This window comes from Equus przewalskii, chromosome X (genome assembly GCF_037783145.1).
Source record: "Equus przewalskii isolate Varuska chromosome X, EquPr2, whole genome shotgun sequence".
In the NCBI taxonomy this organism is placed as follows: Eukaryota; Metazoa; Chordata; class Mammalia; order Perissodactyla; family Equidae; genus Equus; species Equus przewalskii.
This window is the reverse complement of record NC_091863.1, coordinates 52,188,828-52,205,864: the sequence shown is the minus strand read 5'-3', so window position 1 is coordinate 52,205,864 and position 17,037 is coordinate 52,188,828. Positions and strand designations below refer to the sequence as shown.

The window sequence follows — 17,037 nt, the reverse complement described above, 5'->3', positions numbered from 1 at the left end:
GATTATTCAGTCATTATTATCATTTTGTTGCGGGAGATAGTGTTCACCATCCATAAGGCAGATTGGATGAATTTGCACAATATTTGAATTACACATATTTTAGGAAACTTTTAAATTGAGTGACAGAATGGTTGCTGTTGCCAGGGAAAATTTGAATAGTAGATTGCATTTCCAGACAAAAGAGATTCCACTCAACTCATTCTGAGGCTCTTTGCCAAAGAACAGCCTTTGGCTAGTCTACCAAATGGATCTGTGATGTGTCATAAAGTTAATGACTTTATTTCCAGGGCACGTTTTGTCAGTAGATAGTAAATTTTTGATGGGGACCCCTCTCTGACTAACTTTTGAGAAAGAAGAGATTTTTCCATAATATCGGAATTCTCATATTTGTTGGATCACATAGAATACTTATTTCCAAGTAACACAACACTAAAAGGCTGTGAAGAAGTAGACTAATAAAAAAGGGTAGGCTAAGGGCAAAGAAACCAAGTTGGGAACGTAAGCACCACATCCCCCTTACTCAGGTAAAGCACGTTACATGTTCAGATACATCATCTCCATTGAGTGCCACTTGTGGAAAGGAGTGGTGGGAAAACTGCAGATTAGATTTTTTAAAACTTACTTAAAGACAGGCATAAGGTATCATGACACTCAAAGAATAGCTGAAAATACTCATATTCTCAAATCCAGTATTCTTCTTTTCTTCATGAGTTTAGAGTTTGGTCTTGAGCCTAGGTTTCTCTTTCTAGCCCCTGATTACATGGGCCCAAACCCTACTCTAAAATCATTTGAATGCTCAGGATCACTTGCTATTTTACTTACAGGAAATTTGTTAACCTATCTGAGTCAAAGTGGAGGTGATAAAAACTTATCTCACTCTCAGAAAGGAAGGCCTCCAAAATGTTTAACCGTGGTTACCTCTATGCAGTGGGCTTCTAAGGAGGGCAAGACTTTCACATTTTATACCTTGTACGCTTCTGAATTGTTTGAAATTATTTTATTTCAAGAGTTTATTACTTTCATAATTTTTAAGTTTAAAAAATAAGGTAAGGAAAGATGATAAACAATTTTCACGTAAAAATAATTGGTCAAACATGGGAATAAAATTATTATCTATCAGGAAACCTAACTGAAACTATCCTAAGTAGGTTTTTAAAAATAAAAATAGTAAAGACCCGCAAGAACAGAATGAATAAAGAGAAACAATAACAACAAAATTTTGTAATCTGGAATGCAAGTGTATGAGTGGCATCTGATTTGTCAGACCCAGGAAAGCCAAAACTAACTTTGCAGTGGGGAAAGCCAAGAACAATCTTGATTATAGCGGAGAATCCTCAAGACTCAAGAAATGGCAGCAACAGAAACCTTTGGAAATGGGAGTAGAGGTAGGACCAAGAGAAAGAAAGACTTAAATATACCAATTTTCCTCAAAAATGGATCAGCCAGATGAAGCCCAAAGTTGACAATCTTCATGTAGGCAATTGGAGCTTTCATTTAACTTTCTAATCCCCCACTCTTCCATAGTCAAGAGAAATCCCACACAGTCAAGCTATTCCCTGAACATGAAAAACAGAGACTGAAACAAACAGATCAAAAGCAAGTAGCAGGAAAGAAAGGGAGAGAAACACTTAAAATATTTACCTCTTGTATATTTTCAGATAGATAAGAAGAGACTTTATCTGTGAAATAAACACAGGATGCTACTAAAAGAGAACAAAGAAGAACTCTTGGAAATTTAAAAAATGAGAGCAGAAATGACAAACTCAGTAGAAGGTTTGAAAGATAAAGTTAAGACAGTCTTTTAAAACCAGGTAAAAAAGACGAAGAAATGAAGGATTAGAGAGAAAATAGAAAAGTTAAAAGTCCAGTCAAGGAGGTTCAAATAAAAGGAATTCCATAAAGAAAAATAGTGGGGAAGAAGTTATATATGAAATGACTGAAAGGATTTTCCCAGAACTGAAAAGTCTGAATTTGAAGACTGAAAGCCTTCCAAGTATCCACCAAGATGGATCAAGATATACTTTTACCTAAGGACATCATCAGGAAATTTCAGAATCTCTGGAATCAAGACAAGATCTTATGAATCTATTCTGTGTTTAGCCAAACAATCAATCAAGTGGTAGGATAAGTAAGGAAACTTTTAGATATACAAGATCTCAAAAACTGACTTATATATAGTGCTTTTCAGGAAGCTACAGGTGAATGGACTTTATCATAACAAGAGAGCAAAGCAAGAAAAATGAATACAGGGAATATTGGGAAAAAGAATACCAACATAGAAGAGAGGCAAAGGGAATCCCCTAGGATGATGGTGGAAGGAGATCCCAAAATCACAACCGAGTGCTATGCATAGAAAGCAATAATTCCAGATTAGAACTACCAGAAGGTTCCAGGTTATGCTACTTTAAAATGAAATGGTATGAATGAACATTTGAGAAGAGATTTAGAGAAATGGAGGAGAGTTAGAGATTTAGTGCTAAGTGCATTGAAAATTAGCAACCAAACAAAGTGAAACAAAAAGCCAATTAGTAACTTTAGGGAATATAAAAAGTTGTACAGGAAAGTAATATTAATCATATTCTATTATATGTATCAGTTATAAATAGTATGTAGATAGTCATAATAATCTAAATACTGAATATGAATTAAATCAAAATTACAATAAAAGTGTATTGGGAGTATGAGGACATATGTTTGGGTAGGAGGGCAAAGGTGATGGTGTTGGTAATGGGACAAGGAGGGAAAAGAGAGCTAAATCCTCATCTTCTTTATTCCAAAGTTAATAGATAATGCACAAAACTTGAAAATTAGTAATAGCAATATAAATATTCATTTGAGTTATTAGTAATATGAAAGTAAATACTAGAATAATTATATTAAGGAGATGAAAGTGGTTGCTTCTGGGGAAGCGGAAATTGGAGAAAGGGGGCTTAGGATTGCTGCTTGTCTTAAGCTAGTACATGGAACTAGATGATTATTTGAATAAGGAAAAATTTTAATAAAAAGTCTTAACCTTGCATGTTTCTTATGTGATCATTTGGGCATTTGAATGTAATGCTGCAATCAAGTTCGCAGGCTCTATTTCCTCTCTTCAGTCTCTGGTTCTGTACATATTTCTATTAAATAAGAAAATTTTTTAAAGTTAAACCTAGCATTCAGAGTTGATCTCAGTATTTCGATTAAATAATATATATTGAAGAGCCTCACATCCAGCTTGACAAATGTGTGCTCTCAACAAATAGGAGTTCCTTTTCTTCTTCATCTGTCCAACAACCGACTTTTTTTTTAAGATTGGCCCTGTGCTAACATCCGTTGCCAATCTTTTTTATTTTTCTTCTCCCCAAAGCCCCCCCAGTAAATAGTTGTATATTCTAGTTGTAGGTCCTTCTAGTTCTGCTTTGTGGGATGCTGCCTCAGCATGGCTTGATGAGCAGTGCTAGGTCTGCACCCAGGATCTGAACCACTGAAACCCTGGGCTGCTGAACTGGAGTGCCTGAACTTAATCACTCGGCCATGGGGTGGGCCCCAACAAATGTCTTAATGTAGCATTTTTACCAGAGGATGGAAAATGGCTCTTGATTAGAGCCTCTGTTGCATTTGGCTCTTGCAGTCAAATTGACCCTGAAATGAAAGGTGTTCTTTTTAACCTATGTTGGAGTGGCTCAGAAGTAGTAGGCTGATGTCACTGGTGGTTGACTTTAGTGGAATTAAATGTAAGTGGACTCCACAAGAAATAGAAAATCTGAATAGACCTATAACAAATAAAGCCATTGACTTAGTAATCAGAAAACTGTATGGAAAGAAAAGCCCAGGACAAGCTGGTCCCACTGATGAATTCTACCCAATGTTTAAAGAATTAACACTTATATTTCACATACTTTTCCAAAAATTGAAGAGGAGAAAATACCTCCCAACTCATTCCATGAGTAAGGTATTACCCTGATAGCAAAACCAAAGACATAACAAGAAATCAAAACTACAGACAGATATCCTTCATGAATATAGATGTAAAAATCCTCAGCAAAATATAGCAAACCAAATCCAACAATATATAAAAAGAATCATATACCATAACCAAGTGAGACTTATCCCTGGAATGCATGGTTGGTTTAATATCTAAAAAATCAATCAATGCATCACACTATATTAATATATTAAAGGACAAAAGTACACAAATATCTCAGACACAAAGAAAGCATTTGACAAAATCAACACATTTTCATGATAAAAATATTCTGTAAACCAGGAAGAGAAGGGGACTTCTTCAACCTGATAAATGGCAGATACAGAAAACCCACAGCCCCACAGCCAACATCATATTTAATAGTGAAAGGCTAAAATATTTCCCTCTAAGATCAAGGACAAGACAAGGATGTCCACTCTTGCCACTTCTATTCAGCATTTTGCTAGAGGATCCAGTCAGGATAATTAGCCAGGGTTGGAACAGAAGCAGTAAAACTATCTCTAATTGCAGATGACTTCATCTTGTATATAGAAAATCCTAAGGAATGCACACATACATGCACACACACACTGTTAGAACTAATAAAGAAGTGCAACAGGGTTGCAAGATACAAGATCAATATACAAAAATAAGTTATATTTCTATACATTCAGAAAATTAAGAAAACAATCCCATTTACAGTAGCATCTAAAAGATTAAAGTACTTAGGCATAAATGTAACAAAATAAGTGTGAGAGTTGTACACTGAAAAGTATAAAACATCATTGTAAGAAATTAAGGAAGACTTAAATAAAATATGGAAGGCCTAAATAAATAGAAAGACATCCCATGTTCATGAATTGGAAGACTTAATATTAAGATGTTAGTACTCACAAAATTGATCTGCAGATTCAATGCAATCTCCAGCAAAATCACCGCTGACCATTTTGCACAAATTGATAAGATGACCCTAAAATCCACATAGAAAGGACCAGGATAGAAAAAGTCCTACAGTTTTTTGGCTGGCCCCATGGCCTAGTGGTTAAGTTCAGCATGCTCCACTTTTGTGGCCTGTGTTTGGTTCCCAGGCAGAGGCCTAGCCCACTTGTTGGCAGCCATGCTGTGGCAGCAACTCACATACAAAATAGGGGAAGATTGGCACAGATGTTAGCTTGGGGCGAATCTTCCTCAGCAAAAAAAAAAAAAAAAAAAAAGACAATTTTTAATTTCAAAACTTACTACAAAACTATTGTAATCAAGGCAGTGTGGTGGGACATATAGATCAATTGAATAGAACTGAGTCCAAAAGTAAACTTACACATTTATGGTTAATTGATATTTTACAGGGATGCTAAGACAATTCAATGGTGAAATAGTCTTTTGAACAAAAGATGCTGGGATTACTAGATACCCTCAAGCAAAAGAATGAAGTTGGAGTCACACATTTCATCATGATCAAAAAGTAAAACCCAAAAATCTAAAACTCTTAGAAGACAATATAGGTGTAAATCTTAATGACCTTAAATCAGGCAACAGTTTCTGAGATATGACACCAAAAACACAAGCAACCAAAGCAAAACTAGTTGAATTAGACTTTACAAAATTAAATATGTTTGGGCTGCAAAGGACACTACCAAGAAATTGCAAAGACAACCCAGAGAATGGGAGAAAAATACTTGCACTTGTAGTATTCAGAGTATATAATGAATTCTTGTAACTCAAAAATATAAAGGTAAAAAAAATTCAATTTGAAAAAAGGCAAAATAAGTCAATAAACATTTCTCCAAAGAATATATATACAAAGGTGTTTTTAATAAACACATGAAAAGACATTTAACATCATTAGTCATTAGGGAAAGGCAAATCAAACCACAGTGAATGCAACCTCGTGCCTACTGGTTTGGTTATATTCAAAAAGACAGAGAAGAGTTGGTGAAGATGCGGAGAAATTGGAATTCACATTCATTGCTGTTGGTAATGTAAAATGATACTCTCACTTTAGAAAACAGTTTGGTGGTTCCTCAAAAAGTTAAACATAGAGTTACCATATGACTCAGCAATTCTACTCCTATGTGTATGCCCAAAAGAATTGAAAACATGACCGCAGAAAATCTTGTACATGAATGTTCATAGCGGCATTATTCATAACAGCCCAAAAAATGGAAATAATCCAAATGTCCATCAACTGATGAATTCATGAAGAAACTATGGTATAGCCATACAATCAAATATTATTTAGCCATAAAAATGAATGGAGTACCGCATGGTACCACATGCTGAACCTTGAAAACATGCTAAATGTAAGAAGACAGTTACAAAAGGCCACATCTTGTATGATTTCAATTAGATGAAATGTCTAGAATAGATAAATCTATAGAGACATAAAGTGAATTGTGGTTTCGTTAGGGAGGGGGAATGGGGAATGATTGCTAATAGGTATAGAGTTTGTTTTTGAGGTGATGGAAATATTCTGGAATTAGCAGTAATGGTTGTACAACTTTATGAATATACTAAAAACCAATGAATTGTACACTTTAAAAGGATGAATTTTATGATATGTATTTTCTATCTCATAGTTTTCCATTTAAAAAATGGAAGTGGAGGAAAAAGTGACCCACAGAACTTGACATATTTCTAGAGAAGTTGTTTTCTGGCTCCCATGCTTTCTTCAGCCAATTGCTGCTTTAAATAGATTCAGCAGCTGGAGGAACAGTTTGCCCTAGCTATCTTTTGTGTGAAAATCTCTATCTCCTATGTTTTGGTATCTGAGTTGGAGTAGGGCTATAGACCTACTTGAGTTTTATTCACAAGGCTCCCTGATTATTTATAAGCCTCTGGTAAAAAGCATTTTCCTTACAGGTCAGAGTCACTCAGCTCTGTAATTCCTTCCATGATCATCTGGCTCTATTTGACTGTGTGGAATAAATCAGATAGACCTGTATGTTATGTGATCTTGGACATGTTAGTTCACCTTTTTTGAACCTTAATTTCCTTTACAATATCTACTTCTCAGGGTTGTAAAGACTAAATGAGATTATGAATTTTAGGTACCTAACAGTCTGCCTGGCCTGATGTAGGCCTCAGTTAATGTTAGCTTCCTCTCTACTCCTTTCCCTCTGGTAAAAAGCACACTCCTTACAGGTCAGAGGTCACTCGGCTCTGTCTTGGCTTCTAGCCAAGCAACAGATTGCCTCTAGAAGTGAACCATGGTTAGGTATCTTTTTCTTTTTGTCTGTGTGTCCCTTGCTGTGCCTCTTCTAGTACCTGGCACACCGTGGGTGCTCAGTGAGTTTGGGTTTTCTATAAGACAACGCAAGTCTTTTACATGAATTTCCCAGCATAATGCTGAGAGGATTGCAGAGTGTCAGCATTAGTCTGTGACAAAGGAGCATTGTTAGTGCTCCTTTGGAGGCTGTGTGATTTCTAGTGTGCTGAGAGGCAGAGAGTTTAATTAAATTTCATACTTGGGGCTAGCCTTGTGGCTGAGCAGTTAAGTTCTCACCCTCCGCTTTGGCAGCCCGGGATTTCGTCAGTTCGGATCCTGGGCACTGATGTGGCACTGCTCATTAGGCCATGCTGAGGCTGCGTCCCACATGCCACAACTAGAAGGACCCACAACTATATATACAACTATGTACTGGAGAGATTTAGGGAGAAAAAGCAGAAAAGAAGAGAGAAGATTGGCAACAGTTGTTAGCTCAGGTGCCAATTTTAAAAAAAATTCATACTTGAGGAGAGGGACGGCTGAGTCTTCCATCCCCCATAAAGCTTTTCAACTCGTGCTTTTCAGCTAAATCTTCCAGGATTTCTTCCTCATCTTTAAATATGCAGTAATGAAATGCTTAAACAATAGCAAAGAACTCATCGTTCACAGAGGCAGTCTCAAGTTCCTATTGCCTTGGAAATGTTTTGCTTACTATTAGGCTATCTAAATGCATTGTAGATTAACCTTTTAAAGGCATGTATTTAGTTCACTACTGTGTTTCTTATTATTCCTCCTTTTTTTTAAAAAAATTGAATGAATTGTTAATGCATATGAATAATATTGGGGAGAAGGAAAAGTAGCAGCGTACACAGGACCATTGTAAGTGTCATTCATTGAGCAGCAGCTCCCAGAGCCTTAAGTTCTACCAGTAGGAACTGCCCTTTCTGTAGGTAGAATGGTTCAGGGTTATATTTGAGGAAGCGGAAACTGCTGAGACCAATGTAAAAGCAAATTCTCCCTTGCTTTTTTTTATTCCCAGGAGCTAGAGAGATTGGCCACATGAAACCTGATACTGCATCATTCATTCTCAGTTCTGAGCAGACCTAATTAAAACTAGACATCTTAGTCTGTGCCTTCTCTCCCATGTCTAGGAGCGGAAAAAGAAATTTGAAAAGGATGGCGAGAGGTTTTATTCCTTGCTGGATCGGCACCTACATCTGTCTTCCAAAAAGAAAGAATCTCAGTTACAAGAGGTATGTTCAAAAAGCCTGTCCCCACCTTCCATTGCCAGCTATGTCTTGGTAGCAGTGGCAACATCCTGCTGCAAGGCTTTCCTCATACCCTGCCCCAGCAGGGAACCAGGTATGATAGTAGCGCTTGCAGGTAGAACCATGGCCTGGGACTCAGGAGCCCTGAGTTCTCAAGCTAGCTCCTTCACTCACTCAAGGTGTGATTTTCAATAAGATATTTCTTTTTGGCCTCAGTTCCCCTGTCTTTTGAAGGAGGAGTGGTATTCATTGATCTCCAGAGTCCCTTTCAGGTCTAAGTTTCTGGTTCCAGATTCCACACAAGGATAGGGTTAAAATACTGTTGTGAGGATAAATTTAAACTAGTGCTGTATTTGATAGATCAGGAACAGATCTCCTACTTTTTTCCCCTGAGTTATTCCAACGTTGGCTTTTTTTTGGCCCTGCACTGGGACTACAGCTTACATGGAAGTTGCAGTGACTTCAGATCAAATAAGCCACTCTTTGTTGTCTGCCTACCACATGCCAGGCACTATGCTAGGTGCAACAGGGCTACAAAGACAGTAAGACATGCTTCTTTCCCTCCTGCAGTTTACAGTTGGGATGCTAAAATAAGAATATGCATAACTTTTATACGAGTAGAACTTTTTACATACTGTAATGTGTATGTGTTGGTGGTATCCTCGTAGGTGTGGGAAAGGGTTTGGAGAATAAAAAAACTTACATTTGGATGTGGAGAAGTGCCTTTGTGGAAGAATGTTGCCCTTCTGATTTGAGGTGGTCTCTCAACAATAGGTAAAGTTTTTGACAGATGGAAGTGGAGAAGCGGACCTTTCCAAGAATGAAAAGCATAGAGTATGTTTCGGAAATTATTTGGCCAGAATTTACAAGATAGGATCAGGCAAGTTGAGGCCATATTATGAAGTAATAGACTCAGGAATTTGTATTGAATTTTAGGAGAATCATTGAAGGCCTTTTGTTGTGCAAGCAATATGAGTAGAATTCTATTTTAGGAACCTTAAACTGGCTGAGGCTATAGGATGAATTGGATCAGGGAGAGACTGGAAGCAGGAAAGCCAGTTTAGGAAAGTATTGCAATGATCTAGAGGAGAGACCCTAAGTCAGAAGAGTGACATCGGGGAAGGGAAGGAAGAAAGTAACTGATTAAGAATTTTTTTAATGTAAGAATGAATCTATATGTTGGATAAAAGATCCAGTAAAAGATAGAGAAATTGACGATTCAAGTATGAAAAGAGATACTTGATTGAATAAGGTCATAGACATGAGCCGAAAATGTTCTTAGAAATCATCTTGTCCAAGGTCACACAGATTTTGGCAAAGCTGAATCTCATCTCCTGACACCTGATTTAGTGAGTATCCATTGCATCGCATGAGGTGCTTGAAGGTGATGAGTGGTGGATGGAGTTAGTATGGAAAAGTTGAAGGACTGCTTCTCTTCCAGAAACTGAAATGAAGTACTAGTCTAGGGTACTCTGCCATTTTCATTTAGCACACTTTTGTTTTCTTCCTTTTCCATCTATTTTGTGCCAGGGTTCCTATGCAGAAAAGAGTTAACATAAGAGGCCTGAGACTATTATGCTTAGAAGGGTCTCTGTACAGGATTACTCTATGCTGGTGTCTGGGAACTTGGCTGGTAAACAGTTCCCTACACTGATGTAAAAGTTTCCCTAAATGGTAAGAGTGACTCACTGTGCCTAGAATGCCTGTACAAACAATGTGGTTTATGCTAAATACGTTGTTTTCTTCTGGGAGTCTGGAATTTTTGTACATGCTCAGCAGAGGGTACCTATGTACAGCCCCGAGTAAATACCTAGGACACTCAGTCTCTAATGAGCTTCCCTGGTAGACAACATTTCACATGTGTCGTCATAACTTGTTGCTGGAGTAATTAAGTGTGTCCTGTGTGACTACACTAAGAGAGAACTCTAGGAAGCTTGAACCTAGTTTCCTCTGGACTTCACCCCATGTATCTTTTCCCTTTAATGATTTTGCTTTGTATACTTTTACTGAAATAAATCTTAGACATGAGTATGACTATATGCTGACTCCCGTGAGTCCTCCTAGATAATTACCAAACCTGGGGCTTTGGAACCTCAGACACAGTCCAAAATTTACTCTTTTGGAGGTTTTTGCAATGAAAGCTTCTAGAGTATCCTAGCAGTTTGGTACCATGTGTAGATGTCCCTGGTGATTTTCCTAATGAGCAAGGATGTAGCCTTTGTACTTGTTCAATCAAAAATGAGCAGTAGGACCTTGGGTGAGTCATATTTTTTTAACATTAAGAGACTTTATTTTTGGAGTAGTTTTAGGTTTACAGAAAAATTAAATGGTAAATACAGAGTTCCCATATATACCTAATCCCCTGCATATGGTTTCCTCTATTATTAGCATTTGCATTAGCAAGGTACATTTGATACAGTTGATGAGCCAATGTGTTGTACATTCTATGGATTTTGACAAATGTATAGTGACATGGATCGAGTATTATGCTGTCATACAGAATAGTTTCACTATCCTGAATAATCCCTGGGCACCACCTATTCATCCCTCCTCTTCCACACCATCCAAAACGCTGACAACCACCTATCTTTCTCTTTGTTTTTGTTTTTTTTAAAATATTTTTTATTGATATCATAATAGTTTATAACATTGTGAAATTTCACTTGTACATTATGATTTGTCAGTCCCCATATAAATGCACCCCTTCACCCCTTGTGCCTACCCCCAACTCCCTTCCCTGTGGTAACTACCAAACTGTTCTCTTTGTCCGTGTGTTTATCTTTCACATATGAGTGAAATCATATGGTGTTTATCTTTCTCTGTCTGGCTTATTTAGCTTAATATCATACCCTCAAGGTCCATGCATGTTGTTGCAAATGGCATGATTGGTCTTTTTTATGACTGAGTACTATTCCATTGTGTGTATGTATGTATGTGTATATATACATATATATATATATATATATAGTGTGTGTGTGTGTATATATTGTGTGTATACACACATTGTGTGTGTGTGTGTGTATATATATATATATATATACACACCACATCTTCTTGATCCAATCATCAGTCGATGGGCACTTGGATTGCTTCCATGTCTTGGCTATTGCAAATAATGCTGCAATGAACATGGGGGTGCATAAGTTTCTTTGAATTGTTGATTTCAAGTTCTTTGGATAAATATACCCAGTAGTGGGATAGCTGGGCCATATGGTATTTTTATTTTTAATATTTTGAGAAATCTCCATACTGCTTTCTATAGTGGCTGCACCAGTTTGCATTCCTACCAGCAGTGTAGGAGTGTTCCCTTTTCTCCTCAACCTCTCCAACATGTTGTTTTTTGTCTTGGTGATTATAGCCATTCTAATGGATGTAAGGTGATTTCTCATTGTAGTTTTGATTTGCAGTTCCCTGATGATTAGTGATGTTGAACATCTTTTCATGTGCCTATTAGCCATCTTTATCTCTTCTTTGGCAAAATGTCTGTTCATATCCTCTGCCCATTTTTTGATCTAGTTGTTTTTTTATTATTCAGTTGTGTGAGTTCTTCACGAATTATGGAAGTTAACCCCTTGTCAGATATATGATTTGCAAATATTTTCTCCCAGTTGGTAGGTTGTCTTTTCGTTTTGATCCTGGTTTCCTTTCCTTGCAGAAGCTCGTTAGTCTGATGAAGTCCTACTTGTTTATTTTTCCTTTTGTTTCCCTTGTCCGAGTGGACATGGTATTCGAAAAGATCCTTTTATGATCAATGTCAAAGAGTGAACTGCCTATATTTTCTTGGAGAAGTTTTATGGTTTCAGGTCTCACCTTCAAGTGTTTGATCCATTTTGAGCTTATTTTTGTGTATGGCAAAAGATAATGGTCTACTTTTATTCTTTTGCATGTGGCTGTCCAGTTTTCCCAACACCATTTATTGAGGAGACTTTCCTTTCTCCCTTGAATGTTCTTAACACCTTTGTCGAAGATTAACTGTCTGTAGATGTGTGGTTTTATTTTTGGGCTTTCAATTCTGCTCCATTGATCTGTGTGCCTGTTCTTGTACCAGTACCATGCTGTTTTGATTACTATAGCTTTCCAGTATATTTTGAAGTCAGGGATTGTGATGCTTCCAGCCTTGTTCTTTTTTCTGAGGATTGCTTTCACGATTCAGGGTCTTTTGTTGTCCCATGTGAATTTTAGGATTCTTTGTTCAATTTCTGTGAAGAATGTCATTGAGATTCTGCTTGGGATTGCATTGAATCTGTAGATTACTGTAGGTGGTATGGACATTTTAACCATGTTTATTCTTCCAATCCATGTGCATGCAATATCTTTCAATTTCTTTATGTCATTATCAGCTTCTTTCAATAATGTCTTTTAGTTTTCATTATATGGATCTTTCACCTCCTTGGTTAAATTTATTCCTAGATATTTTATTCTTTTTGCTGCGATTTTAAATGGGATTGTATTCTTGAGTTCTCTTTCTGTAAGTTTCTTATTAGAGTACAGAAATACACCTGAGTTTTGCAAGTTGATTTTGTACCCTGCAACTTTTTTCTTGTTGATATCTAGGTTCATAGCATTATGGTTGGAAAAGATGCTTGATATGATTTCAATCTTCTTAAATTGTTTGAGGCTTGCCTTGTTTCCCAACATATGTTCTATCCTTGGAAATGTCCCATGGCCACTTGAGAAGAATGTTTATTCTGCTGTGTTTGGATGGAGTGTTGTATATATCTATATCTATATCTATATCTATATCTATATCAAGTCCATCTGGTCTAGTTTTTTATTTAATTCCACTATTTCCTTGTTGACATTCTGTCTGGATGATCTATCCATTGATGTAAGTGAGGTGTTGAGGTCCCCTACTATTATTGTGTTGTTTTAAATATCTTCTTGTAGCTTTGTTAATATTTTCTTTGTGTACTTTGGTGCTCCTGTGTTGGTGCATAAATATTTATGTCTTATGTCTTCTTGGTGGAGTATCCCTTTCACCATTATATACTGCCCCTCTTTGTCTCTCTTTACCTTTTTTATCTTGAAGTCTACATTGTCTGCTATAAGTTTGGCAACATCTTCTTTGTTTTGTTTGCCATTAGCTTGGAGTATCGTTTTCCGTTCCTTCGATGTGAGCCTCTGTTTGTCTTTGGAGCACAGTGGTGTTTCCTGAAGGCAGCATATTGTTGGGTATGTTTTTCACTCCATCCCACTGCTCTGTCTTTTCATTGGAGAATTCAATCCATTTACATTTAGAGTGATTATTGAAATGTGGGGGCTTAATGCTGCCATTTTATCATTCATTTTCCAGTTCTTCTGCATTTCCTTTGTTTCTCGTCCCATGTATTTTGTACTACCAGTTTGTTTAGGTAGTTTTCTATGATGATTTTCTTAGTTTTCTCCTCATTTATCATTTGTGTCTCTGTTCTAATTATTTGTTTAGTGGTTACCATTAGGTTTGTATAAAAATTCTCATAGATGAGGTAGTCAATTTTCTGATAGCCTCTTACTTCCTTAGACTAAGCTCATTTCATCCCTTCCCTCTTCCCCTTCTAAGTTATTATTGTCACTTCTTATTCCATCTTGGGTTGTGAGTTTGTGGTTAAAATGATGAGATCATATTTACTTTTGGTGTTTTCCTTCCCTTTATCTTTAATGTTATAATTAAGTGTTTGCTGACCTGTTCTGACAGAGTGCTGCAATTTTCTGATTTTGCCTAACCATTTATCTCCTTGCTCAGGGCTTTGTAAGCCCTTTCTCTTTTTTTTTAGGTACAAGGCTTTTCTTGAGAATTTCCTGTAGGCAGGGACTTGTGGCCATGAACTCCCTTAGCTTTTGTTTATCTGGGAAAGTTTTTGTTTCTCCATCGTATCTGGAGGATATTTTCGCTGGGTAGAGTATTCTTGGCTGCAAGTTTTTGTCTTTCAGAATTTTGTATATATCATTCCACTCTCTCCAAGCCTATAAGGTTTCTGCTAAGGAATCTGCTGAATGCGTGATAGGGGTTCCTGTATAAGTTGTTTCTTCTGCCTTGCTGCCCTTGGTATTTTTTGTTTGTCATTGACTTTTGCTAGCTTTACTAATATATGCCTTGGAGAAGGTCTTTTTACATTGATATAGTTAGGAGATCTAATGCCTTCTTTCACTTGTATTTCCAGCCTTTTCCCCAGGTTTGGGAAGTTCTCAGCTAGTATTTATTTGAACAAGTTTTCTGCTCCATTCTCCTTCTCTTCTCCCTCTGGAATACCTTTAATCCTTACATTGCATTTCCTAATTGAGTTGAATATTTCTCAGAGAATTTCTTCATTTCTTTTTAGTCTTAGTTCTCTCTCCTCAAAACTACTGGTTCATTTCTCTCTAATATCTGCTCTATTGTTTAGGGAGTTCAGATTTTTCTTTATCTCATATATTTCGTTTTTCATCTTCAACATTTCTGACTGGTTCTTCTTTATAGTTTCGATCTGTTTTATGAAGAAGTTCCTGATTTCATTGAACTATCTGTATTTTCTTGTAACTTGTTGAGTTTTTTATGATAGCTCTTTTGAATTCTCTGTCATTTAGATTATGAATTTCTGTGCCTTCAGGATTGATTTCTGGCTAATGGTCATTTTCCTTCTGGTCTGGAGATTTAATATATTTTTTCATACTTCTTTACGGTGTGGATTTGTGCCTCTGCATAGTGATAGTATCTGGTCGCCGTTTCCATCTGATGCCACTGGGTGAGGGTCAAGAGCTGTGTATTCTGAGCCTGCCACAATCCATGGCTTCCTTGTTCCATCAGCTGGCTGCTTTTCTATCTGTGTGGCTCTCTGGCTGACTGGCTGAACTGGAGTGCGGGCTGGAGGGAGGGTTTCTTTCTTTTGCCTGCATGATCCCAGGGCTGTTCTCCCTCGACCCTTGCTGTCTGCTCTCCTGGGGTGCTAGCTTGATGAAGACACCCCCATGATAGCTTAGTCACCTCTGTGTGGTGCTTTCCCATGGGCTGGGAGGGAACTCAGAGAGCGATGGTGTTCCCACAGAGGGCCACCCCTCACTTCTTTCCTCTCAGAGCCACATGTAGTCCCTGGGTCACTGCCATTCAGGAGAAAGAGAAGATTCCCGTACCTCCTTCTACTTCCCCCGGGGGCTTCAGCACCTCCACCATCAGATATATGGCTGCATGTGTCTCAGATGTCTTTTGTGTTGCGTGAATGTCCTCTATTGGTCTGTGAATGTCCTTTCCTGTGTATTTTAGAGGGGAGAGTACAAGGGAAGAGTTCACTCCACCAAGAAGCTGATGTCATTCCTCCCACTCATCTTTTTATGGTCTCCATATTTTTGCCTTTTCCAAAATGTCATGTAATTGGAATTACACAGAATATAACCTTTTCAGATGGGCTTCTTTCACTTAGCAATATGCATTTAAGGTTCCTCTGTCTTGATAGGTCACTTTTTTTTAGCACTGAATAATATTCCATTGTGTGAATTTATCACAGTCTGTTTATCCATTCACCTATTGAAAGACATATTGGCTTCCTCTAAATTTTGTCAATTATTAATAAAGCTGCTATAAACATTTGTGTGTAGATTTTTGTATACATATCTTTTCAAATCATTTTGGTAAATACCAAACAGCACAATTGCTGGATTGCATGGTAAGAATATATTTAGTTTTGTTAGAAACTGCCAAATTATCTTTCAAAGTGGCTGTACTGTTTTTTATTCCTACCATGAATGAATGAGAATTCCTGTTGCTCCACATCCTTGTCAGCATTTGGTGTTGTCCATGTTTTGGATGTTAGCCATTCTAATGGTTGAGTAGTGATGTCTCATTACCGTTGTAATTTGCATTCCCGTAATGACATATGATGTTGAAAATTTTCTCGTGTCTTTATTATTTACCATCTCTAGATCTTCTTTCGTGAGGTGTCTGTTCAAATCTTTTACTCATTTATTAATTGCATTGTTTGTTTTCTTATTGTTACACTTTAACAACTGTTCGTATATTTTCTATACCAGTCCTTTATCAGATAGATGTTTTACAAAAATTTTCTCCCTGTCTGTGGCTTTTCATTCTCTTAACAGAGTTATTCACAGAGCAGAAGTTTTTAATTTTAATGAAATCTAACTTATCAATTTTTTCTTTCATGTATCATACTTTTGATGTTATATCTGAAAAAGTCATTGCTAAGTCCAAGGTCACCTATATTTTTTCTTATGATATCTTCTAGGAGTTTTATAGTTTTGAGTCTAACATTAGGTTTGTGATCCATTTTGAGTTAATTATTGTGTAAAACCTAAGTAGGTCTGTTTCTGTTTTCTTTTGTATGAAGATGTACAGTTGTTCCAGCGCCATTCATTGGAAAGTCTACCTTTGCTCCATTGTATTGCCTTTGCTCCTTTGTCAAAGATCAATTGGCAATATTTATGTGGATCTATTTCAGGCTCTCTATTCTGTTCCATTGATCTATTTGTCTATTCTTTCACCAATACCAAATTGTTTTGATTACTATAGCTTTATTGTAATTCTGAAATCAGATAATGTCAATACTTCAATTTGTTCTTCTTTCCCAATATTGTCTTGGCGATTCTGTATTTTTTTTGGCTCTCCGTACAAACTTTAGAATCACTTTGTTGATATCCAGAAAATAGCTTGCTGG

The 17,037-nt window shown here is 36.9% G+C and overlaps 1 protein-coding gene across 2 annotated transcripts in view; it reads left to right on the top strand.

Moving 5' to 3' along the window:
• Nucleotides 1–17,037, top strand: part of OPHN1 (oligophrenin 1) — a 496,301-nt gene that overhangs the window by 275,366 nt on the left and 203,898 nt on the right. For both annotated transcript variants that reach the window (XM_070604028.1, XM_070604029.1), the window contains exon 6: nucleotides 8,300–8,401. In XM_070604028.1, the coding sequence (XP_070460129.1) occupies nucleotides 8,300–8,401 (102 nt within the window). The remainder of the gene's footprint in view (nucleotides 1–8,299; nucleotides 8,402–17,037) is intronic.